The sequence below is a fragment of the Phacochoerus africanus genome, chromosome 15 (assembly GCF_016906955.1).
Source record: "Phacochoerus africanus isolate WHEZ1 chromosome 15, ROS_Pafr_v1, whole genome shotgun sequence".
Taxonomy (NCBI): Eukaryota; Metazoa; Chordata; class Mammalia; order Artiodactyla; family Suidae; genus Phacochoerus; species Phacochoerus africanus.
Window position 1 is genome coordinate 3,414,606 of NC_062558.1, and position 26,294 is coordinate 3,440,899.

General features: G+C 37.9%; 1 protein-coding gene across 3 annotated transcripts in view; it reads left to right on the top strand.

Annotated features, from left to right (window-relative positions):
- Window positions 1–26,294, top strand: part of LOC125116656 (contactin-associated protein-like 3) — a 200,478-nt gene that overhangs the window by 14,284 nt on the left and 159,900 nt on the right. For all 3 annotated transcript variants that reach the window (XM_047762089.1, XM_047762091.1, XM_047762090.1), the window contains exon 2: window positions 21,990–22,100. In XM_047762089.1, coding sequence (XP_047618045.1) covers window positions 21,990–22,100 — 111 coding nt within the window. The remainder of the gene's footprint in view (window positions 1–21,989; window positions 22,101–26,294) is intronic.

Sequence of the window (26,294 nt, forward strand, 5' to 3'; positions counted from 1 at the left end):
ACTTTTTAACTAGAAACTATTATCTAAATCTAAGTAACACCTGTGTGGAGAGGATCAAGAGGGAGCATAAAACCTCTCTTCTTTGAGAAATAAGTAAAATTTAACCTTAGACATTGTTTAAAAATTGAGATTAAGTATTGTGTTACAAATAGGATGATCAGTAGAAGATAAATGTGTTATTTGGTATGCTGTTCAAAAATCATGAAACTAATTTTCCTCTTCAAAAAAAAGTCATCTTTTCTGTTTCATGTTTTAATATGATTGCATATTTATTTATTCAGTGCTTTTTCATCTGATATTGAGAGTATTCTTGGTTAAACAAAGAAAGTATGTTTGTACTTTAGAATGGGTGAATGAGTTTATTTATGCATGTGGATTTTTTTTTTTTTAGCGTAATCTACTTTTTTTTTTATGGCCTGCGGGACCTTATCCATGGTAGCAGTAAAGCATGATGAATAGGCCCTGGGTGGATTGCTGTGGCACAATTTAATTCATGCTTTTAACATCTTACTAATATACTTAGAATGTTTCAACCATTATTGTTGCTGACTGATAAACTGAAACCAGCATTTTTCTGTGAGTGATTAAACATTTGGCTATTTCTCAGATTTTTAAATAGAATGCAAATTGGATTTTATAATGCATTTTCCATAAAAATAGAAATTCCTTTGAGATTAGCAGATTTGTATCTTTTTTTTTTTTTTTTTTTGGCTGCACTAGAAACATGTGAAGTTCCTGGGCCAGGGATCAAACCCGAGCCATATAGCAGCGACACATGCTGCTGCAGTGACAATGCTGGATCCTTACCTGTTGTGCCACAAGGGAACTCCAGATTGTATATTTCATAAATTAATTTTAAGTTCTAAGTTTTATATAATGCTTATATGTAGTCTTTTATATGGTATAGATATATTCAGGTTTATGAAAGAAAAGAATTTCCATACCTGATATAATTCAGAAAATTCTGTGAATTTCTATGTACTATTGAATTAAAACATTTTGCCTTCTGTTTGACATGAGTATAGTATACCAGCACAGCTTGAAAGGTTAGTAGAGATAAACATATAAGAAGACACCCTTTTCAGATAAATTTTTAAAGAAATGTTGAGTTGCACCTGTAGAAAAGAATATCATATAGATGTTTTATCTTTATACATGTATCTAATGTGATATCTAAGGATGCACTGCTTTATTCGATAGTAATCTGATTCTGCATTTACTTGATAAATGTATGTACACACAACTTCCTAAAATGATTGAATTTTCCGCTTGTGTAACAGCAGTGGGCTATACTTTTGAATAAACATGAACAATTAAACAAAATGATTTTTTATGGAAATTTTTTGGGCAGAGAGATGAGTTTTCAGTGAACTGTCGCTATTTAAATTTAAATAATTTTGAAGTAAACATTACATTGACAGTACTGTATTATGACAGTATACCTCAGTGGCTTAAACCAGAGAATATTTATTAGGAAGTAATTGTATTAAACCTTTAAGTGTCATTTGAATCCAAATTCTATAATATAAAAAAATTTCTCCCCTATCTGTTTTGTATACATTCTTGGAGCTCTACAAAGAAATTACTGTCTTGTTACTCCCCCTTCCAATAAAATGAGAAAAATAGTATTTTATGAAGGGGTCTTTTACAAATACTTGTGGTTTGAATAGATTGATGGTGCTTGCTGCCATTAGTTGAGGACCTCTTTTTGACAAATGTCGCCTGTTGAAATTCTTGGAGAAAAGAAGGAAGAGAAGAAGGAGTAAGATGAGAGAGTGGGAGGAGGGTGCGGGTAGAGGAACAGAGGGAACGAATATACAAATTACACAACAAAGCACGTGAATGAATTTTTATTAGTAGTCAGAGAAGCTTTTTGAAACCCCCAATTGATTTTTTTTTTTTTTTGCTTTTTAGGGCCACACCCGTGGCATGTGGAGGTTCCTGGGCTAGAGGTCAAATTGGAGCTGCAGCTGCTGGCCTATGCCATAGCCACAGCAACGCCAGATGGGAGCTGCCTCTGCGACCTACACCACAGTTCATGGCAATGCTGGGTCCCTGACCCACCAAGCAAGGCCAGGAATTGAACTCGCATCTTTCCGATGCACCACAGTAGGAACTCCTCAGTTGATTATTCAAAGCACCAAATACACATTTTTTTTCGCAAAAATGTGTATTCTGTTTTCTCATTCTACTATAAGGCAGTGAATTGTTAGCTTTGGAATATGTTAGTTATTTAACTTTTTTTTCTGATGAAAATGCCTGAATTGAAATTCTTCTGTGGTGCAGCTGATTAAGGATCCAGCATTGTCACGGCAGTGGCTTGCATTGCTGCTGTGGTGTGAGTCCAGTCCCTGGCCTGGGAACTTCCACATGCCATGCACACAGCCAAAAAAAAAAAAAAAAAAGGAAAATGCCCAAATTACCAAATATCATGTAAAAAATTCTTGTATAACCTAAGTTTTGTCTTAAAAAGTTAACAAGTGTTATAATATTTATGAATCAAATATGATAGTATAGAATTTTTTTTAGTTAAATTGTGTAAATTTTTAAAGTCACATGGACTTTTAGAAGAAACATTCCTATAAATTCAAATGAACATCTAAACCCTTTCATCACAAGTTTTTTAAAAAATTGTGCAGCAGTTTTAAATTGTTCCACAGTCATATAATACAGAGGGAAATACATAATTTTGTCTCCAATTTTCAGGAGAGAAAATTAAGAAACTCGCAGGATAAAAAATGCATCTAAAGTTTTAAGATAGACTATTTATTCACTGAAGAAATACTTCTTAAGCACTTGCTTGGTGAAGCAGCTTATATAGAAGCAACATTTATGGAAGGAACTATGTGATTTATGATTATAGTATTTTAGTATTTTAGTAGTTCATGTGAACAGTATATGAACAGAAAAATATAAAACTGCATACTTTTTTTTTTGTCTTTTGTTGTTGTTGTTATTTCTTGGGCCGCACCCGTGGCATATGGAGGTTCCCAGGCTAGGGGTCGAATCAGGCCACCGGCCTACGCCAGAGCCACAGCAACGCGGGATCCGAGCCGCGTCTGCAACCTACACCACAGCTCACGGCAACGCCGGATCGTCAACCCACTGAGCAAGGGCAGGGACCCAACCCGCAACCTCATGGTTCCTAGTCGGATTCGTTAACCACCGTGCCACAATGGGAACTCCAAAACTGCATACTTTTTTATTGGATGCATTTGACAGGCAACCTTGTGTATGTTTAAGGTGTACAATGTGTTATTTTGATACATTTATATATTATGATTGCTAAAGCAGTGATATTCCATTACATAATTCTATAATTACAGTTTTATTGTCTATATTCATTATAGTATTCATTAGGTCATTATGGTTTATTTACTACTTGTTACAAGTTTGTATCGATAAACACCGTCACTCTTATTCCTGTCCCCATCCCCAGTAACTATCATTTTATTTTCTGTGTTTTACAGGTTTAACTTTTTTAGATTTTGCATATAGTGACATCGTATACTACTCGTCTTTTTCTGATAATCTCTTAGCATCATCTTGGAGCAAATGGGAGGATAGCTTCCTTTCTCATGGCCAAATAATATTCCATTGTGTATATGTACCACATATGTTTTATCCATTCATCCATCGATGGTCTTTTGGGCTGTTTCTGTATCTTGGCTACTGTGATAAACATGGGAGTGCATGTATTTGTCGAAATCCTATTTTCATTTTCTTTGGGTATGTACTCAGAAGTGGAATTACTGGATTATACAGTAGATCTACTTTTAATTTTTTGATGAACTTCCATAGTGTTGGAATAATTTGCATTCTCACCAACAGTGTGTAAGGGTTCCCTTTACACCAAATCCTCACCAGCATCTGTTGTTCCTTGTCTTCTTAATGACAGCCATTCTAACAGGTGTGAGTGATGTATCATTGTGATTTTGATTTGTAGTTGCCTATAATTACTGATATTGAACATCTTTTTATGTGTCTTTTGGCCATTTTGATGTCCTTTTTTGGGGAAACGTCTGTTTACTCCTTCTTCCCATTTTTTTAACAAGATCGTTTTTTGTTGTTGAGTTGACTGATTTCTTTATGTATTTTTGTTATTAACCACTTATTCAATATACCGTATGCAAAAATTTTCTCCCATTCTGTCTGTTCTCTTTTCATTTTGTTGATTAATTCTCTTTTTAAAAGAAATCTTGGGAGTTCCTGTTGTGGCTCAGCAGTTAATGAACCTGACTAGCATCCATGAGGATGTGGGTTCGATCCCTGGCCTCACTCAATGGGTTAAGGATCCGGCCTTGCTGTGAGCTGTGGTGTAGGTCGCAGACGCGGCTCGGATCCTGTGTTGCTGTGGCTGTGGCGTATGCCGGCGGCCACAGCTCCGATTTGACCCCTAGCCTGGGAACCTCCATAAGCTACAGGTGCGGCCCTAAAAGACAAAATATATATATATATTAATAAATTTCATTGGAGTAGAGTGGACTTAGAAAGTTGTGTTAGTTTCAGGTGTATGTCAGAGTAAATCAGTTGTACATATACATAGATTCATTACTTTTCAGATTCTTGCCCCATATAGGTTATTACACTGCACTGAATAGTGTAACAAGGACTTACTATATAGCACAGGGTAATTCTGTCTTTTTATGCGTAGAAGCTTCTGAGTTTGATGTAGTCCTATGTATTGATTTTTTTTTTCTTTTGTTGTTTTGGCATCATGCCCCTAAAATTATTGCTGAGACCAATATAGTAAACTTCTTCCCTAACATTTTCTTCTAGGATTTTTTTTTTTTTTAAACTTTTACAGCTGCACCTGCAGCATTTGGAAGTTCCCAGGCTAGGGGTTGAATTGGAGCTGTAGGTGCAGGCCTACACAAGAGCTATAGCAATGCTGGATCCGAGCCCTATCTGTGATCTACGTCCCAGCTTGCAGCAATGCTGGATCCTTAACCCACTGAGTGAGGCCAGGGATTGAACCTGCAACCTCATGGTTCCTAGTTGGATTCGTTAACCACTGAGCCACAATGGGAACTCCATAGTGCTTTAGATATTTTAGCAGTATTAATTCTTTGGATCTATGAACATTTGTGTCTTCAATATCTTTGATTTTGTTTATGTCTTTCCATTTGCTTGTGCCTTCTTTCATTTATTTCAGCAGTGGGGTAGTTTTAATTGTACAGATCTTTCACTTCCTTGGTTAAATTTATTCCTAGGTATTTTTTTGGTTTTGATGCTATGGTGAATGGGGTGGTTTTCTTTCTTTCTCATATACATCATCAGTAGTGTAAAAGAATGAAACTTATTTCTGTATTTTGACTTTTTATCCTGCCATTTTACAAATTTATTGATTAATTTCTACAATTTTTTCTTGATGATTCTTTGGGACTTTCTATATATTGATCATGTCGTTATCAAATAATGACATTTTCTTCATTTCTGATTTGGATTTTGCCTAATTCGACTTGCCTAATTATGCTAGCTAATACTTTCAGTACTATATTTAATAAGACTAGTGAAGTGGGCATTCTTGCCTTGTTCCTGATCTCAGAGGAAACACTTTCTATTTGTCTCCACTGAGTATAATTTTGCCATAGGTGTGTCATATATGGCCTTCTATAGTCAGTCTGTTAAGGATTTTTATCATGAAAGGATGTTGTTTTATGTCAAATGCCTTTTCTTTCTCTATTGAAATGATTATGTGATTTTCCTTTTATTGATGTGATGTATTGTATTTATTGATGTGCATATGTTGGACCATTCTTGCTTATGTCTTAGGGATAATTCTACTTGGTTCTTGTGAATAATTCTTTTGGTGTGCTCTTGAATTTAGTTTGCAGGTACATTTGAGAATGTTTGCGTCTATGTTCATTGGGGACATTGCTCTATAGTTTACTTTTCTTGTGCTGTCCTTTTCTGGTTTTGGTATCATACAGTGATTTTGGAAGTGTTTTCTTCTCCGCAATATTTTGAAAAGGTTTGAGGAGAATTGGTGCTACTTCTTCTTTAAATGTTTAATAGGCTTCTTCAGGGAAGTCATCTGGTCCTATAGTTTTCTGTGTTGAGATTTTTAAATTGCTATTTCAATCTCTTTACTCATTGGTCTTTTCATATTTTCTGTTTCTTCCTGATTCAGCCGTGGTAGGTTGTGTGTTTCTAGAAATGTATCCCTTTCCTTTAGGTTGTGTAATTCATTGGCATGTAGTTGTTCAGAGTAATATGATTCTATGCATTTCTGTAATATCACTTGTAATATCTTCTCTTTCATTTAGAAATTTTATTTATTTGACTTTTTTCATAGTATAGCTAAAGGTTTTTCAATGTTTATCTTTTTGCATAAGCAGCTTCTAGTTTCTTTGATCCTTTCTGTTGTTTTTCTAGTTTCTATTTTATTTTCATACCTAAACTCATTGTTTCCTTTGTTCTGCTAGCTTTGGGCTTAAGTTTTTCTTTTCTTTTTTTTTTTCTAATCCCTTGAGGTATAAAGTTAGGCCATTTATTTGGGTTTTTCTAATTTCTTAATGTGTTTATTGCTATAAGCTTTTCTATTAGAACTACTTTTGCTGCATGCCATAATATTTGATATGTTGTGTTTTCATTTTAGTTTTGAGATATTTTTTACTTATTTTATGATTTCTTCTTTGACCCAGTGGTTGTTTAGAAGTGTGTTGTTAAGTTTCTACATATTTGTAAATATTCCCATTTTCCTCTGGTTGTGGATTTCTAGTTTCATATCACTGCAGTCAGTTATCAGAGGATAATTGGTATGATTTCAGTTGTCTTGAACTTTCTAAGGTTTGTTTTGTGACTTATCATACGATCTAGCCTGAGGAATGTGTATTCTGCCACTGTCGGATAGAACCATCTATGTATGTCTATTAACTCCATTTGTCCCAGGGTATGGTTCAAGTCCAATGTTTCTTTGTTGATTTTCTGTCAGGATGATTTACCCATTACTGATAGGGGAGTATTGAGGTCCCCTATAATTATGCTCTTATTGTCTCTTTCTCTCTTAATATCTGTTATTAAATATTTATACATTTCAGTGCTCAGGTTTGGGGAACATTGATATTTATTACTGTTATATCTTCATGATGTATTGGCTCCTTTATCATTGTATCATAACCTTCTTTGTCTCTTCTTACCTGTTTTGGTTTGAAGTCTCTTTTGTCTGATACTAGTATGGCTATGCCCACCTTCTTTTCATCTCTATTTGCTTGGAATATCATCTTTCATCTTTTCACATTGGGCCTATATGTGTTTAGAACTGAAACGAGCCTCTTGTAAGGAGCATATGGTTGGGCCTTGTTTTTTTCAGCCATCCATCCATCCACTCTGCCTTTTGATTGGTGAGTTCAATCTGTTTACATTTAGGGTGATGATTGATACATAAGAATTTACCGCTGCCATTTTACCTTTGGCCTCCTGCTTATTCTGTTGCTCCATTGTTTCTTTTTTCTGCTGTTTCTGTCTGCTTCTGTAAGTTGGTGGTTTTCAGTGGTGATTTGCTCACCACCCCCCCTTTTGAATGTTTATGTCTCTGTTCTGGATTTTTGCTTTGTGGTTAACATGAGGTTTACATAAAACACTCCATAGATAAAATAGCCCCTTTTTTGCTGATGCCAGTTTATCTTCATTCATCTATAAAGGCTTCTTTTTACTCCTCCCCTTTTATATTTTTAATGTCAGAAATTGTCCCTTTTTATACTGAGTTTTCATTACCAAATTGTGGTATCTATAGCCATTTTTAATGCTCTTTTCCTTTAATCTTTATATTGTACTTAAGGGTTTGGTATATTGTTCTAATTATTTAAAACAATATTCTAATTCCTTGTAAGACAGGTATAGTGGTGGTAAACTGTCTCAGCTTCAGTTTTTCTTGGAAAAGCTTTATTTCTTCTTCATATCTGACGAATAACTTTTTCGGATAGAGTATTGCTGGAAATCTAATGGGGGTACCTTTGTAGGTTGATACCTTTTTTTCCTGACTGCCTTTAAAATTGTTTATTTATATTTGACTTTTGACAGCTTCATTAAAATGTGTCTTGCAGAAGGTCTTTTTGTGATGAGATAACAAGATATTCTAACACCTTCATGAATTTGTATATTCAGTCCTTCCCCAGGTGTGGGAATTTCTCAGGTATTATTTCTTATTATTTATTTTCTTATTACTTCGTATTATTTATAAACTCTGCCCTCATCCTCCTGCCTTATTCTTCTGGAATTCTCATCATTCTTCTGCTGGCCTTTTCAAAAGAATCAGACAGTTCTCATATGGTTTTCTTTCTAAAAATCTCAGTCCTCTCTCCTCTTCCACCTGAGTTATTTCTATACTTCTGTCCTTGAGCTCGCTAATTCTCTCTTCCATCTGATCTGCTCTATTTTCAATGCATTGTTATACATTCTTTATTTCATTTATTGAGTTCTTCAGCTCCAGAATTTTTGTCTGGTTCTTTTTGAGATTTTTAATCTCTTTCTTTGAATATCTTTCTTTAATCTGTTTCTTATTTTTATTTTTAAGATTATTATATTGCCTTTCTGAGTTTTCTTGTAGCTTATTGTATTTCTTCCTAAAAGTTATTTTAAAATTCTTTATCAGTTAGATTATAATATTCCATGCCTGTGAGTTTGGCTGCTGGAAAATTGTCATTTTCTTTTTGTGATACTGTATTATCATGACTTTTCATGGTGTTTGATGAAAAGTGCCTCTGCTGACACATTTGGAGTAAGCAACATTTTTTTAAATATAACTTTGGGTATTCAACAGGTTGGTAGGTAGGAGCCTTCCTTTTATTTTCCAGAAGGTGGTGCTCTGGCATAAGTTTTTGGTTTCTCTTACCAGAATTGACTGGCTGTTGCCAATTAAAAAAAAAAAAAAAAAAGCGAAGGGTGTTTGGAAGGAGGTATGTATTTAGCACTTGTGGCTTTGTGGGTGCCCATGGCCTGGTAGAGATATCCTCTGGGGTGGAGCCCCAGAGGTCCTTGGGTGGTCCTCTTGTCTCCAGGGACAGACAGCAGGAGACACTTCCCTTCAGTTCCCTTTGTCTATTTACACTTCCTTTCCCTCTTCCCATTCACAGCAATGTCTCCTCAAAGAGAAATTAGTTCCTCCATTTGGGGCATACATGGCTAAGCAGACTTCCACTCGCTGCTTTCATCCTCCACTTCCTCTGCCAGAAAGGTTGTGCTGGCTTGCTTCCAGAACAGCCAGGTCCTTTTCACCTCCTGCCACCAGTTCTGCCACCACTTCCCTCGTTCTGCTACCTACTCCATGATCCAGTCCTACTTTTGGTACACCGATGGATTTCTTAGATGTCCTGTTGTGCAAAAATCCTTTTTTAAAAAATTATGGCTATGGATGTTGTATAGATTCATTGTAAAGCAAAGGAGAAGGAAAACAGGAATGACTCATACCACCATGATGCTGACGTCACTCCAAAATTGTCTTCTTGATTGCTCTGTGACTATTTTAACACTTGGGTAGAGCTGTGGATTATTAGCTTTGGCCCCTTAAATGGATACTTCAGATTTATATGCAAGCAAGGCAGTTCCTCAGTTAATGATCTATGGATAGTTAAAATCTTTTAAAACTAAACATTTAAAGTGATAGCAATACTTATCTGAGTCAACAGCTGAGCTTTCCAAGTGCATCTTTCCAGAGACTAGCTTAATAGGGTTTCAGATTGTTGAAAGTATGTCAACATGCTTCAGTTATGGTTTAAATAACAACCACAGAACAAAATACAGATACCAGGGCTGCTCATGTGAAAACTGCTGTTTCATACGCACGCTTGGTGGCCATGGTCAGGGTCTCTCCTCACACAGTCCAGGTTGGCAAAGATCCCACAGCTTCTGTGGTATACATTTACTTCTCTGAAGAACAGAGTGCGTCTAGCTTAAATACACAAATATCACTAATTGTATCTCAAATAGGAGTCCCCGTCGTGACGCAGCAGAAATGAATCCGACTAGGAACCATGAGGTTGCGGGTTTGATCCCTGGCCTTGCTCAGTGGGTTAAGGATCTGGCGTTGCCGTGAGCTATGGTATAGTTTGCAGACGAGGCTCTGATCTGGTGTTGCTGTGGCTGCGGTGTAGGCCACTGGCTATAGCTCCGATTGGACCCCTACCCTGGGAACCTCCATATTCCACGGGGTGCAGCCCTGAAAAGACAAAAATAAGAAAAAAAATGTATCTCAAATGGTTTGGTTTGGTGGTGCTCCAAGTCAGACACTCATGATATCAGCATTTTGGGGGCAGGGATGGGCATCAGTATCCCTGTGTCCTTGGGTATCAGTGTCTGAAAAACCGCAGTGTCTATTTCTTCCTTGAATTGTATTGCACAGAAATATATAATCTTGATAAATCCAGAGAGGTTACTTTCTTCTAATGCAGACATGTTCTAACCTTTCCATTTATGAATTCTTTCTGAAAAAATATCTGAGTGGGGTGGGTCGTTGACTTTTATTGCCATGCCCTGTGGAAGCAGAAACAAGGGTGTCTTCTGAAATGAAGGCTTCATGGGCAATCCCTTCCTTTTAGTGAGAACCCCCTCTTCTCTATCTGTATCTTCCTGGTCCCACGATCACATTCCTATCCCACACCCAGCCTGGAAATTAAGATTGCATGATTTTTCTGTTAGGTCGAACTTGGCTGTTTCAATGTTTTAAGCTCAATATATGTTAGGGTGGAAATGTAACTTAGATATTGAGATTTAAGAAAGTTGCTCTTAGACTTGTGATTAATTTAATTCTGCAAACACTCGCCAAATGCCTACCATGTGCCAGGCACTGTGATAAAAGTTGAAGAAGACAGTGATTCTTCTCCTTCTTCTTATTTCTCTTTCTTCTTCTTTTTAATGTGCCGATCCTATAAGAGAAGCAGGATGATTCATTAAACTGGCACTAGTTGTAATTTTAGAACCACTCCCGTAATTGGGAATCTATTCTTTTTGCTGCATATAAATTTTTCAGTGGCTATAGGTGAATAATACCTGGGCGAATTCAAATTTGCCTTTCAAACAGGTTTAAATCCTTGTCTCCTTAGAGTGCTGAGGCAGAACTACCCATGAAAAAAATGAAACCGTTCTCCCCCCAAATATTCGATTCCTGTGCATGATGGTAGAGTCACACAATCTTGCACAATTTTAAACCCATGAAGGAATGGACTTGATTCTTTCAGTCATCAGGCCAAGAGCTAAATTTCACAAATCGGCTCCTAAGCAGATACCTGGGAAAGAAAAACAACTGAAAGGTTATCTCCTATTTAAATCATAGCCTTTATTTTTAAGCAAATTCTCAGGGTTGTTGATAAAGAGAAAGCCTCTCTCCCTTTAAAAATAAATATAAATATATTTTTTAGAGCGGTTTTAGGTTTACGTTAAAATTGGACAGAAAGTACAGAGATTTCCCACGTATGCCCTCCCTCTACACATGCTTAACCTCCTCTATTACCAGTATCCTTCACCGGACTGATGCATTTTTTTACGGCTGACACATGATAATCACCCAAAATCTATAGTTTATGATTCACTCTTGGTGTTGTACATTCTGTAGGTTTGGATAAATGTATAATGACATGTATCCAGCATTATATTATTATACAGAGTAGCTGTACTGCTCTAAAAATCCCCAAGCTCCTCCCATTCATTCCCCTCTTCCACCTAAACCCTGGTAACCACTGATCTTTTTAATGGCTCTATAATTTTGCTTTTTCCAAAATGCCATATAACTAGAATCATATATATGCAGCCTTTTAAGATTGGCTTCTTTCACTCCGTAATATACATTGAAGTTTCTTCTGTGTTTTTTCATGGCTTGATGGATCATTTATTGTTATGACTAATATTCCACTATATGGATGTACCACAGTTTATCCATTCCCTACTAATGCCTTGGTTGCTTGCAGGTGTTGGGAATTTAATAAATAAAGCTTCTATAAACATTTTTGTGCATGTTTTTGGTAGACATACGTTTTCAACCCTTTTGGGTAAATACTAAAGAGCAGGTTGTTGGATTGTATGTTTAGCTTTGTATCTTCCGAAAAGGCTGCACCATTCTGCATTCCCACCAGCAATAGGTGAGAGTTTTTCCTGCTTCACAACCTCACCAGCATTTGGTGTTACTACTGTTCCAGATTTGGGCCATTTTCCTTGGTGCGTATTGCTATCTCATTTTTGTTTTTGCATTTCTTTGGAGCCATATAGTGTGGAATATCTTTCCATACGTTTATTTGTCCTCTGTATATTTTGGGTGAGGTGTCTGTTAAAGTCACCTTTGGACCATTTTTTAAAAAATGGAGTTGTGTTCTTATTGTTGAGTGCAAGTTTTCTTTGTGTGTTTTGGCTAATAAGTCCATTATCAAATGCGTCTTTGGCAAATATTTTCTCACAATGTGTGGCTTGTGTTTTTATTCTCTTGACATTGTCTTTGGCAGAGAAGACATTTTTAATTTTAGTAAATTTGGGTCATTAATTCTTTTCCTCATGGGTTGTGTCTCTGGTGTTATGTTTATAACACCAAATGTAAATTCATCTAGATTTTCTCCTATAGCATCAAGGAGTTTTATAGTTTTGTGCTTTACATTTAGATCTGTGATCCATTTCAAACTAATTTTTGTGATGGGTGTCTAGATTCATGTTTTTGTTTATGGAAGTCCATTTGTTCAAGCGCCATTTGTTGAAAGGATTGTCTTTGCTCTACTATATTGCTTTTGCTCTTTTGTCAAAGATCAGTTGATTGTATGTGTGTAGGCCTCCTTCTGGACTTTCTCTGCTGTTTCACGAATTTGCAGTTCCTTTTTCGTACTACATTGTCTTGATTACTGAAGTTTTACAGCAAGTCTTGAAATTAGGTAGTGTAGTTCCTACAATTTTGTTCTTCTTCAATAATGTGTTGGCTCTTCTGGGTCTTTTGACTCTTCACTTAAACTTTAGAATCAGTCTGTTGATATCAACAACATAACTTGCTGGAACTTTGGTATTGCCGTGAATCTATAGATCAAATTGGGAAAAACTGAAATCTTGACAATATCAAGTATAACTATCCAACATGGAGTCTCTCCCCATTTATTTAGTTCTTCTGATGATTTCACTCATCAGAGTTTTGTAGTTTTCCATGTATAGATCTTATACATTTTTTGTTAGATTTATACCTAAGTATTTCATATTTTAGGTGCTAATGTAGATGGTATTGTTTTAAATCTCTAATTCCACTTGTTCATTGCTGGTACATAGAAAAACAGTTGATTTTTGTATATTAACCTTATGTCCTGTGACTTTGCTATAATCACCTATTACTTTAATGAGTTTTTTTTCTATTCTTTCAGATTTTTTTGCTTAGATAATCTTGTCATTTATGAACAAAGAAAGATTTTTTTCCTTCCCAGTATGTACCTCTTTTATTTTCTTTTCTTGACTAATTTCATTAACTAATACTTCCAGAAGGATATGGAAAATGAGTGGTGAGAGGGAAAGTCTTTGCTTAGTTCTTTTTTTTTTTTTTTTTTTTTTAATCTTTTTGCTATTTCTTTGGGCTGCTCCTGTGGCATATGGAGGTTCCCAGGCTAGGGGTCCAATCGGAACTGTAGCTGCCAGCCTACGCCAGAGCCACAGCAACTCGGGATCCAAGCCGCGTCTGCAACCTACACCACAGCTCACGGTAACGCCGGATCCCTAACCCACTGAGCAAGGGCAGGGATCGAACCCGCAGCCTCATGGTTCCTAGTTGGATTCGTTAACCACTGCGCCACGACGGGAACTCCTAGTTCTTGATCTTAACCGGGAAGGCTTCTGTTTTCTCACTGTTAAGTGTGGTGTTAGCTACAAGTTTTTTTGTAGCTATTCTTTATTAAGCTGAGGAACTTCACTTCTACTCTTAATTTAATAAGAGGTTTTTCTTTATTATGATGGGGTGTTGGATTTTGTCAGATGCTTCTCTACATGTGTTGATATGATCAAATGATCTTTTGTCTTTAGCTTGTTGATGTGATGGAAAACATACATTGATTTTTTTTTTTCAATGTTGAACCAGCCTTGCATACTTGGGACAAATTCCTCCTTTTTGCAACATAGAATTCTACTTATACATTGATGGATTTGATTGCTAATTTGTTGAGATTTTGCATTTATGTTCATGAGAGATATTGGTCTGTAGGTTTCTTGTAATATCTGTGACTGGTTTGGGTATTATGGTAATGTTGGCCTTGTAGAATGAGTTAGAAAACATTTCCTATGCTTCTATCTTCTAAAATGGGTTATAGAGGCATGGCCTGATTTCTTCCTTAAATGTCTGATGGAATTCACCAGTGAAGCCATCTGAACTTAGTGCTTTCTGTTTTGGAAGGTTATTATTATATTATTAAAATAATTATTTGGGTAATTGATTCAAATTCTTTAATAGATATAGATTGTATTTTTCAAGGAATTGGTCCATTTCATCTGGATTGCCAAGTTTGTGAGTATTGAGTTATTCATATTATTCCTTTTTTATCCTGTTAATGTCCATAGGATCTGTAGTGATGTCCTCTCTTTCATTTCAGAGAAATGAAATTTCTAGTCTCTCTCTCTCTTTTTTTTTTTTCCCTAAGCTAACCTAGCTAAAGGCTTATCAGTTTTACTGATCTTTTCAAAGAATCAAATTTTGGTTTCATTGATTTTTCTCCATTGCTTTCCTGTTTTCAAATTCATTGATTTCAGCTCTGAGAGGAAGGCTTTTCAAAAACTGATTTTTTGTATCTGAGTTGCAGATTTTCTGAGAGATCAAAACCAGATCATTAGGCAGACAACTCTTTTTTTTTTTTTTTTGATTAAAAGTATTTGCCTAGCTAAATATTCTCTGCTACTTGGGTGTCAGAATTTGGAATGTACTATTTTAAAATTTAAATTTTTCTCAAAAAAAGTGTAAGGCAGAGTTCCCATCGTGGCTCAGTGGTTAACAAATCTGACTAGGAACCATGAGGTTGCGGGATCGGCCCCTGGCCTCACGTAATGGGTTAAGGATCCAGCATTGCGGTGAGCTGTGGTATAAGTCACAGACACGGCTCGGATACCAAGTTGCTGTGGCTCTAGTGTAGGCTGGTAGCTACAGCTCCAATTGGACCTCTAGCCTGGGAACCTCCATATGCTCTGGGTATGGCCCTAGAAAAGACAAAAAGACCAAAAAAAAAAAAGAAAAAGAAGAAGTGTAAGGCGTTTTATAAAAAAGGAAACACTAACAGTATGAAACCACTTGGCTAAATGAAACCAGAAATATAATTTAATTATAAGAACAATGAATGTTTTGAATATATACCACTAAAATTGAAGACAAACTGTACTTATAGTGTTACCATTTGATTTAGAGAAGTGAAGCCTTCACCATTGAAGAATAATTTTACAGGCAACATTCAGGTCTAGATCTATCTGTTAAAAGAAGCCTAAGAGTAGGGAGTTCCTGCTGTGGCTTAGTAGAAACCAATCCAACTAGTATCTATGAGGAGTGGGTTCGATCCCTAGCCTTGCCCAGTGGGTTAAGGATCTGGCATTGTCATGAGCTCTGGTGTGGATCACAGACATGGCTTGGATCCTGCGTTGGTGTGGCTGTGGTATAGGTCGACAGCTGTAGCTCTGATTCGACCTCTAGCCTGGGAACTTCCACAGGCCATGGGTGCAACCCTAAAAAACGGAAATAAAAATAAAAATAAATAAATAAATGAATAAATAAAAGAAGCCTAAGAGTAGAGATAAAAGTGCTTTCCTTTGGATTCTGCTAATGCCTAGGCATAAACTCTATGGTTGTGTGAATTAAATAAATTAGCCAGAAATGTGGTCTTTCTGATTTTGTTTTGGCAAAGATACAACTGTGTTCTACTATTAGAGTGCATCTTATTGGAAGAACAAGAAATTAGAAATCGCCTCTGCTGTCCACTAGGCCATAGCCTATCAGGCTGGGTATTGAGGGTCATGAAATTAAATGACTGGGTCTAGCGCAGTTGTTCAAGCTCATGGCATGCACAGCGGTGCCAAGTGTAGACATGGGGCAGTAGTGGATATGAACACACCAGGACCCTGCCGTAGCACACATTTTCTGGAGCAGGTGGGCAGTAGCAGATGAGATGGAGCTGGAGAATTATGCAAGAGTCCCTAGAATGTCCTATATGCCAGGATCATGAGCTTAGAATGGCCTGTAGATGCCAGGGGGTCACCACCACCTGTCCACTGTATGTGTAGCTGGGGTCTAGAAACTGGCAAGTGCCTCCAGAACAGTTGACCAAGTTCAGAACTGGAGTCCAAAGTGCTGAAGACATTGCTTGGGAATCTATACGAAGATGGAACTCCACTTATGTGGTGTGAGCTCATGCCTTGGGAATAGCAAGGGGAGGACACTGTTGTTTATCAAGTTCTCAGAGGCATGGATGGACCACCAGGAACAGTGGCTATTGGAGCCACAGGCTAGCTCCAGCCCTCACTCCTCTTGATGGGGAAATGATTCCTAGGTGGCTTTAGGTCCTGTTGAGTCCACTTCTGCATCTTGCTGGCCCGGAGCCTGAGGGGCCTTGCTGTGGGCCTTGAACGTCACAACAATTTGGGCCCTCAAGCTGCCCACTTGGGAGGAGCACGTAGCACCAGGAGTTCAGCTCCAGGGAAGTTTATACCACACGCTCCTTTCCATTCCAGGGACTGGAGTTCATCATGGCATGTTGAGGGGTGAACAACCAGCAACAAACAAGCACACATTTTCTGCGCGGAGGCATTTTTAATCTAGTTCAGAACATAATGCATACCACTTATATACAGTTTTGTATAAACTGGATTTGAAAGTTCTAAAGGAACAAAGAACAAATGTATTACCAATGTGCTGTAGTAATCCAAAGAGGTCTGTCTGGAACTTTATTTGTGGAGAGGGGTAGATTTTAGTAGTTTTAAGAGGAGGTCAAGAGTCTGGAAAACGCTCAGATAGTGTTAGATTAAGAGGATTAAGCCAACTATGTGTTCCTCAACTGTGGGACTTCCGAATTTCTAATATTTTACCCGGAGGGAAAAAAATATATATGTATATAACTTTAAAAAAATAGAAGCTGAAATATTGTAATATTGTTCTATAATTTCAGTATAACACTGCTCTGTTGGCAAGACAGACAATAAGCTATTGATTAAAATGACTTTACCATAGGAACAGATACTGAGACAAGGTTTGAGTATTTCATAAATATGAATTTATTATATGAGCATGCACCCAAGGATGTTCTAGCACTCTGGTCTGAATCATATATAAATCATGAACAATTATGGTGTGTTTGTTTTTTCTGTAAAACACATTACAATGGATTATGGGTTTCCCTTTAGAATTTCTAAGCTTCTCTAAGAACCTAACCTTGAATGCATTTGAACTTCTAAAGGAGTTAAGTGCATTTCAAAATTGAGATTATTTCATAGACTCATTTCATATTAATATAAGTGGTTCTTACAAAGAGACATAAAATTGTCTTAGCCTATTTAACTGTAATGTTAGTTATTCTCATTTGTGAATTCGTATAAGCTTATTACTTGTACTCATTTTCCTAAGTGGTAGGTAGTTGCTCTTTTCAATTGGTTTGCCATCTCATTGGTTAAAAACAGTTTTGTTTATAAATAATTCTGATAGCTTAAAGCATTAAGAAATGGTATTTATCAGATTATTGATAAGAATAATAGTGGAAGTCAAATGTTTAGTAATGCTGTGAGAAAAAAACTAAATTGGGTCTTAACAATTTTGGCTTCAGGGATCACAGTATAAAGCATAGACATTGCATAATGCCCTTTGCAGCAACATGGATGCAACTAGAGATTCTCATACTAAGTGAGTCAGAAAGAGAAAGACAAATGCCATGTAGTATCGCTGATAGGTGGAATTTAAAATACGGCACAAACGAACCTATCTACAAAACAGCAGACTCAGAGAACAGACTTGTGGTTGCCGAGGGGGGTCGGGGAGGGAGCAGGGTAAACTGGGAGTCTGGGGTTAGTCGATGCAAACCATTACCTTTAAAATAGATAAGCGGGAGTTCCCCTCGTGGCGCAGGGGTTAACGAATCTGACTAGGAACCATGAGGTTGCGGGTTCGATCCCTGGCCTTGCTCAGTGGGTTAACGATCCGGCGTTGCCGTGAGCCGTGGTGTAGGTTGCAGACGCGGCTTGGATCCCGCATTGCTGTGGCTCCGCAGCTCCGATTGGACCCCTAGCCTGGGAACCTCCATATGCCGCGGGAGAGGCCCAAAGAAATAGCAAAAAGACAAAAAAAAAAAAAATAGATAAGCAATGAGGTCCTACTGTATAGCACAGGGAACTCTATCCAATCTCCTTGGATAGACCATAAGGGAAGATAGTGTGAGAAAAAGAATGTATATATATATGCATGACTGCGTCACGTTGCTGTGCAGCAGAAATTAGTACAACATTGTAAAGCAACTGTACTTTAAAAAAATAGACATTTCCATTTGAAAATAATGGTTAGTGGAGATTTTGGATGACATCTAAGTCTTCACCCTGCAAGAATGTAGTTTAGTTAGAAACACAGTGAATGCACGGAAAACACTGTCCAAATACAGAGCCACTCTCCTCCAAGCCCTTGTGGGATGTGGTTACCTCATTTTTGACCACACGCATTCTCAGATTTGACTGTGTGGAAGTAAATTGGAACAACTGTTTTTGAAGCCTCCAAGTTAGGGTTATAAAGAAAAGTATCCTTGAAAAAAGCTTTTATGAAATTGTTCCTTAAAAGAAAAGCGTACAATATAAAAGCTATTACTTCCTAGTCTTTTTTTTTTTTTTTTTAAAGACCAAGATTCATAGGCTTTCTTTGGAAGAACTAATAAAAAAGGAGCCTACAACTTTGCATGCTGCCTTCTATGTCTCTCTGTGGGGAAAATGTCCTCATAGAACATATATATATATATATTTTTTTCTTTTTAGGGCTGTACCTGTGGCCTCTGGAAGTTCCTAGGCTAGGGGTTGAATCGGAGCTGCATATGGAAGTTCCCAGGGTAGGGGTTGAATTGGAGTTGCAGCTGCCGGCCTACACCACAGCCACAGCAAAGCCAGATTTGAGCCAGGTCTTTGACACTTTTGACACACCACAGCTGGATCCCCCACCCACTGAGAGAGGCCAGGGATCAAACCCACATCCTCATGGATACTAGGTGGATTCTCTTCTGCTGTGTCACAGCGGGAATTCCTTTATAGAAGATTTTGAGGACGCTCATGTGATGACTTGTTCTACCAGAGTGAAAGTGTTGAAAGCAAACCCTTTGAATCCTCATAGAAATCCTGTTAATTGTGAGACCCCTTTGTACAGATGAGATAACTGAGGCTTCGGGAGGGTAGGTGATATCCCAAGAGCAGGCAACTTGGTGAATGCTATATCCACCCGCAACCTGGCTCCAGAATCTGTGTTTGATCCTCCTTCAGTTTCCAGCCCTGTAAGGAAAGCCCCCCAAAATGGTGAGAGGAGAAAGGTGTGAGCAGAGAGCACTGAGCGGGGAGTGTCTGGGGAGACTTGGAAAGAGAGCCAGGCTGGGGTGGAGGCTGGGAAAGGAGCAGGCTTCCCAAGTTGAACAGCTGATGGAGATAATCTTGACTTGCCCTCACCTAGCTATGCGACTCCGGGGGTTAAGTTAGAGTCTAGCTGCATGGGAATGATGCAGGCCCGGTCTGCTCAGCAGGCTCTTGCCTCCGAGAAATTGTCATTTTGACACTCGAGTTGGTGCAGTTAATGGACTGTGGATAAACCTTTTCTTCTGGAGTTTTCTGAAATGCTAAGAATGCCCCAGTACTATCTCAGCAACTTTGTACTTGCAGTGCACACTTTCACTGCGGGTGCTTCTTTGCTCTTGTGCCACAGACCCCTCTGGCACATGGCTGAAGCCTGTGACTCCTTTTCAGGGGCTTGTACATGCCTAAAATGCATACATCAGGCTGCAAAGTAGAAGTTATATTGAAATGCTATATCAGTATATGAGAAATTGGGAGTTCCTCTCATGGCGCAGCAGAAATGAATCTGACTAGGAACATGAGGTTTCGGGTTCCATCCCTGGCCTCGCTCAATGGGTTAAGGATCCGGCATGACATGAGCTGACATGTCATGACATGTCATGACATGTCATGTCGCTGTGGCGTAGGTCACAGATGCGGCTTGGATCTGATGTTGCTGTGGCTGCGGTGTAGGCCAGCAGCTATAGCTCCAATAGGACCCCTAGCCTGGGAACCTTCATATGCCATGGGTGTGGCCCTAAAAAGCAAAATATATATATATATGTATTAGAAATTGTAATGTAATGTCATCTTAGTTTTTCAGCACATTAAATAACAAGATCTAGTGGTGAGTTTAATAAATAATATTATAAGAGGATCATAAAAGATATTTCTGGATATCTGTGACAACAAAGATTGCTATTAAAGTATCTTCAATTTATGTTGATAACAAATGCAAAAGAACTACTGAGTATGGTATAGTTTGTCTCTATTCATGATGGAAGAATATGCTGAATTTTAGCAAGAGGTTAGTGAGAATGAAGATGTCATTTTTTTCTCCTCCTCTCAACAGAACCCCTAAATCTTATCTGTACCCCATGTTAAGAACTCCAAGCCAGAGTTCCCATTGTGGTGCAGCGGACATGAATTGGACTAGGAACTGTGAGGTTGCAGGTTTAATCCCTGGCCTCTCTCAGTGGGTTAAGGATCTGGCATTGCTGTGAGCTCTGGTGTAGGTTGAAGATGTGGCTTGGATCCCTCATTGCTGTGGCTATGGATGGTGGCTACAGCTCCTATTGGACCCCTAGCCTGGGAACTTCCATATGCTGAGGGTGTGGCCCTAAAAAGCAAAAAAAATTAAAATAAAATAAATTAAGAAGAACCTTGAGCCATGTGGTTCATTGCTTCAAGTTCTATGACAAACCCTCCTGGGCTTTTGACTGGACTTCTAATGAATCTTTGGATCAAACTAGGGAAAACCGATACCTTAAAAACACTGTTCTTCCTATTTGCTGTTATTCCGATCTGAATTTATGTAATTTTCCTTTAATGTCTTTCAATAAAATTTTAATAATTATCTCCATAAATGTCTTATAAATTTTTGACTCATTCTTAGATACTTTATATGCTTTGTTGCTATTTGCTATTCTATTTAATTTATTTTCTAACTATGGATAAGTTTAGAAATATAATCAGCTTTTGTATGATGGACTATTAAGTTATTTCCGAATTTCTACCTATATAATCATATCATCTGGAAATGTTAACAGTTGCTTTTCTTCTCCACATTTTGTGCTTTTAATTTTAAATTAACTTTCAGTGCCAAGTTCAATAGACATAGTGGTGCCCTTACAGCGTTCTCTCTGATTTTTAAGGACATACTTTTAATATTTTCCCATTGAGGAGTGATGTGCTGAAACCAATTTTTAGCATCTAGCCAGAGCCAGTCATTAACTTTTCATGAATTTTGCATGAAAACCGAGTCATTATTTAAAATTAAATTATATTACAATTAAAGCATTATTAAGTAATCAAGTTAAAAACATGAATAATAAACTCTGAAAACTCACCAGTCCCTACTTTATGTTATGGTGTCTTAAGGTTTTTAAGGTTGTTTACATGTCTTATTTGTGTGGTGAAAGTAAAATGATGTGATGTGTCCCTGTCTCTTTGCAACTTTATAGTCAATGGCATCGTGTCGATAGCTTTACATTGGTCACAATGTGAATATTTACGCCACGAAAAGTGGCATATGCTACCAGTCAGGGTTTTTATTTTCCTTAAAGCCTGTTGTTCAACATTTACCTGGGCAAACTGATGTTTGCTGTGGTCTCTAGCATATTCCTAGCCTGTTAACGAAAAAGAAGGGAAATAAGGAAGAAAAGGAGGGAGGGTTCGAGGGAAATAAGAAGGAAGGGCAAGAAAAAGGGAAGGAAGAGGAGACGAGAGAAGAAGACAGAAAAGCTTTAATCAGTGTTTTAACCTGAACGTGGTGTTTTTCCCCCCAGATAACTGTGATGCCCCTCTGGCGTCTGCCTTGCCCCGGGCTTCCTTCAGCAGCTCCTCAGAGCTGTCCAGCAGCCATGGCCCTGGCTTTGCCAGTCTTAATCGCAGAGATGGTGAGTCTGCAACTGTCTTCTAAATCCATCATGATTCTTTCACAGAGAGAATTATTTCCATTCTTAGTTCATATTCATTCTTAGAGCTCAAAAATTAATTATATGGAATTTATTGAAGTTGAAGAAAGCAGCAGGTTCATCATATCATCCTTTGCTAGCTTTCCTCTGGCTTAGCATCGGGTTTTTTTGTTCACTTTGGTATCTTCCATCTTTATTAATGGCCAGCAAATGATCATCAGTGAGATTTATGAGAAGGGGATTATTGGAGTGTAAATTATTTCCAATGTTGTCACCCCTGTTTAGTTTTAGAACAGGCTACAGAAGGGTGACTAGTCAAGTGTGCTGTTTATGAATTAACTAGAACAACACATGAAGGAGCCAGGGTTGCAGCCACTGGGAAGACTGGACAGGACACTGCATGACATCTGTTGAGACGTGAAGGTGCTGAGGGGTATGATGGGAAAGTGATGCCATCTGGAAGGAGACCAGGTGAAGGCTGCTACTGAAAATAAAGACTCCCTTCCTGTCAATGGGAAGGGAGTTAATGACTTAGCTTTTGGAGAGATATTAATCCGTGCTTGCTACTGGAGGGAGTGTGTTTGAGTAAATTACCTTTTCTCTTGCACAAATAATAAGTCGATGGATTAAAGATGTGAATACATACACTGCGAGTGTTTCACTACTTTTTAAAGGGATGGATGAATTTTTTATGAAAGATTAATTCCGAAAGTAAACATTAAAATTAACCGTGTTCGGAGTTCCTGTCGTGGCTCAGTGGTTAACGAGCCCGACTAGTATCCATGAGGGTGCGGGTTCAATCCCTGCCCCCTCTCAGTGGGGTAAGGATCCAGCGTTGCCCTGAGCTGTGGTGTGGGTCGCAGATGCGGCTCGGATCCCGCATAGGGCGGCGGCTACAGCTTGGATTCGACCCCTGGCCTGGGAACCTCCATATGCTGCCAGTGGGACCCTAAAATAGCCCCCCCCAAAAAAATCGACTGTGGAAACCTAGCAAGTGATGCAATAGATCAGTAGCAAAGAGTAAGGACACAAGAGTGGAAATTCAGTGAGCTCAGGGTGGGAGTGTATGTCCATTAATTGTCCACCTTCATGGTGTTTTCTCAGGAAGAAGCATTTCATGGCCAGATATTTACTTCTCAAAGCACGCGTAATAATCCTTTTTAGCATCTCAGTGAAAATATATTCACTGAAACCAGATTTCAGTGAGATTAATTAAATGATCAAATTACCCATTTTTGGTCTGATGGTTACTCTAATATCAGCTTAACATCTAAACTTTCCAGTGGTTGCCCTGAAATGGTAAAAACTCAATAAGCACCATATTCAATCAGTTTGAAGAAGCCCCAGGGGCTTGTGTGCTGTGTTTCTAATTTGCATGTGCAGAATATCTTTATGAGTCAAACCTCCAGTGCTGTCAGGATGGTGGCACTGGGAAGTTTCTAAACATTAGAAGGGAAAATCCTGAAGTTTAAGATGAACTTATTGCCATTATATTTAATTAAAAATTAATAGCTCAGAATAGGATAAGCCTTCATCATAAAATGGTAAGTATAAAGCGTATCCTTTATAGTCAAACTACTCTATTTGCAAATTTGTATTAACTATTTTAAGAGAGTGAAAATCAATGGATGAGATTTTTTTTTTTTAAAGGTTGTTGACTGGATATAGTGCTCATTTCACTAAATCTTCCTAGGTATTCCCACCTGATTTCAGTCCCGTTTCTAATACTTGCTTTAGAAAGTACAATTTATCAATACTCCTTCTGAAGGGTTATCTATGTGCCTTTTCTCTTAAAAGAAGCATCCCAGAGCCTTTCCTGACATTTCTTTTGCCTTGGTAAAGGCTGGAGAACGTATTAGTTCCCATCGTGGTGCAGTGGATACGAATCCGACTAGGAACCACGAGGAAGCGGGATTCCATCCCTGGCCTCGCTCAGTGGGTTAAGGATCCGGCATTCCCATGAGCTGTGGTGTAGGTCGCAGACACTGCTCAGATCCTGAGTTGCTGTGGCTCTGGTGTAGGCTGGCAGCCACAGCTCCGATTTGACCCCTAGCCTGGAAACCTCCATATGCCGCAGGTGCAGCCCTAAAAAGACAAAAGACAAAAAAAAAGTATTAGTTCACTTTAGGTTAGATTATTATCGTATCAAAAGTGCATAGTACAAAGTATGGATGAGTGTAATGATGACAATTCTTTATATATAGTAACTTTAGCCTTTTTGAATACTTTGTGTATGATCTAGTGATGAAAATCATGTTAGACTCCCTGATTATATGGTTAAAATTTTCTTGGTCCATGCTATGGTATTTGAAGGTCTTAAAGAAGGTGCTGTTTTACTTTCCTGGTTTCTTATTTTGCCCAGCAGTCACTGAGCTTCCAAAACTTTCATTAAGAATTGGAAATGTCCCATTGTAGCTCAGGGGGTTGAGGACATGACGTTGTCTCTATGAGGATGTAAGTTCAATCTCCGGCCTTGTTCAGAGGGTTGAGGATCTGATATTGCTGCAAGCTGTGGTGTAGTTTGCAGATGTGGCTTGGAACTGATGTTGCTATGGCTGTGGCTGTGGCATAGCCCTCAGCTGTGGCTCTATTTAGATTCCTGGCCTGGGTTTCCATACGCTGCCAGTGTGACTGTAAAAAGAAACAAAACAAAGCAAAACAAAACAAAACAAAAGACTTAGAAGTGTCTCAAATATCACAGCTGCTTCTGTGAATTTTATACGCAATAGCTGATCACTGCATCTATCTGATACCTAAAGGTGGTAAGAAAATTGTCTATACAAAATTTGTCATGTATGTATGTATATATATTTGTGTATATATTATATATATATATATTTGAGCCACTTTATAAACCCTCAAAGCCAAATAATTCAAAATTTAAGGCATTTTATGATTTGAAAGTACTTCACTGATTTAACACATGGCAAATATTAATTGATAAGAATATATGGCACATTTCATGTTTTCTATTTTCTGTGTTTTTTACTTCTGCATTTTATTTGTATATTTATTTTGTTTTCTATTAATTTATGAAAAGTAATAAAGTATTTCTTAGGAAAGACTGCCATAAAGAGAACTATGAAGGCTATTGAGAGGGATGGGCAGAGAAGTCAGGGGAGATCCAGGTGTTTCTAGGGACAGGCAGAGTCCAAGTGGAGAAATGGGGCCCAGGAGATTTGAAAACCATGATTCCTGAGAGTGTCACCACCTGTTTGTTGGTGTTTTCTGTGAAGTCCCTAATGGAAGTGTAGGCTATTGTAGAGATGGCAATGGGTCAATTCATTACTCAATATTGGACGAAGAGCTTCTGGTGTTTGCTTTTGAATTCTCCAGTCTGGTTCCTCTAGCATTTCCATTTTGAAGTCTGAGTTTGGGTTCGAGATAATACATTTAACAAAGTGTCCATATGGACGTCATACACCTTACCTTTTTATACCAGCAAACATAAACTGCTAGAAATGCCTGAATGAGTAATTTTTCAAAATGGATAGAGTTTAAAGAGTAAAAACACCGACACATACATTTATTCATATACCTGCTCAAGAAAATTGATACCGTTAGATGAACGTACATTTCTTGAAACTTTACATCTTTGCAGTCAAATTGGATTTGACTATTCATATTGGCTGATTTTGGTTCCATCAATATTAAATTGATTTTTTTTCAAATTACAAGTCACCTAATATTTCTCATACAAAATCAAGATTGCTGAAATCTGATTGTTCTAAAGAAGAACATGCTATAAAAATGACTTTGTTTTTGTTTTTTACATCTCAAAAATCTCCTGAGGAAATATCCAGTTTCTCCCTAAAGGTATGTGGAAGCCCTTCTCATCACTGTGCAATTCTGAAATAGTTGTCTAACAAATTCTACTCTGTTCCTTTTCAAAGTAATTCACTTTTTATATCATGCATAATATACACAAATGTTCATGAAAGTTATCTATTTCACAGCATGTATCCTTGGCAAACACCAGGATGTCTTTCTTTCCTTCACTTTTTTTTTCTGCTTTTTAGGGCCATACCTGCGGCATGTGGAGGTTCCCAGGCTAGGATCCAAGCCACGTCTGTGACCTACACCACAGCTCATGGCAATGCTGTATCCTTTAACCCACTGAACAAGTCCAGAGATCAAACCAGCACCCCCATGGATACTAGTTGGTTTCATTACCGC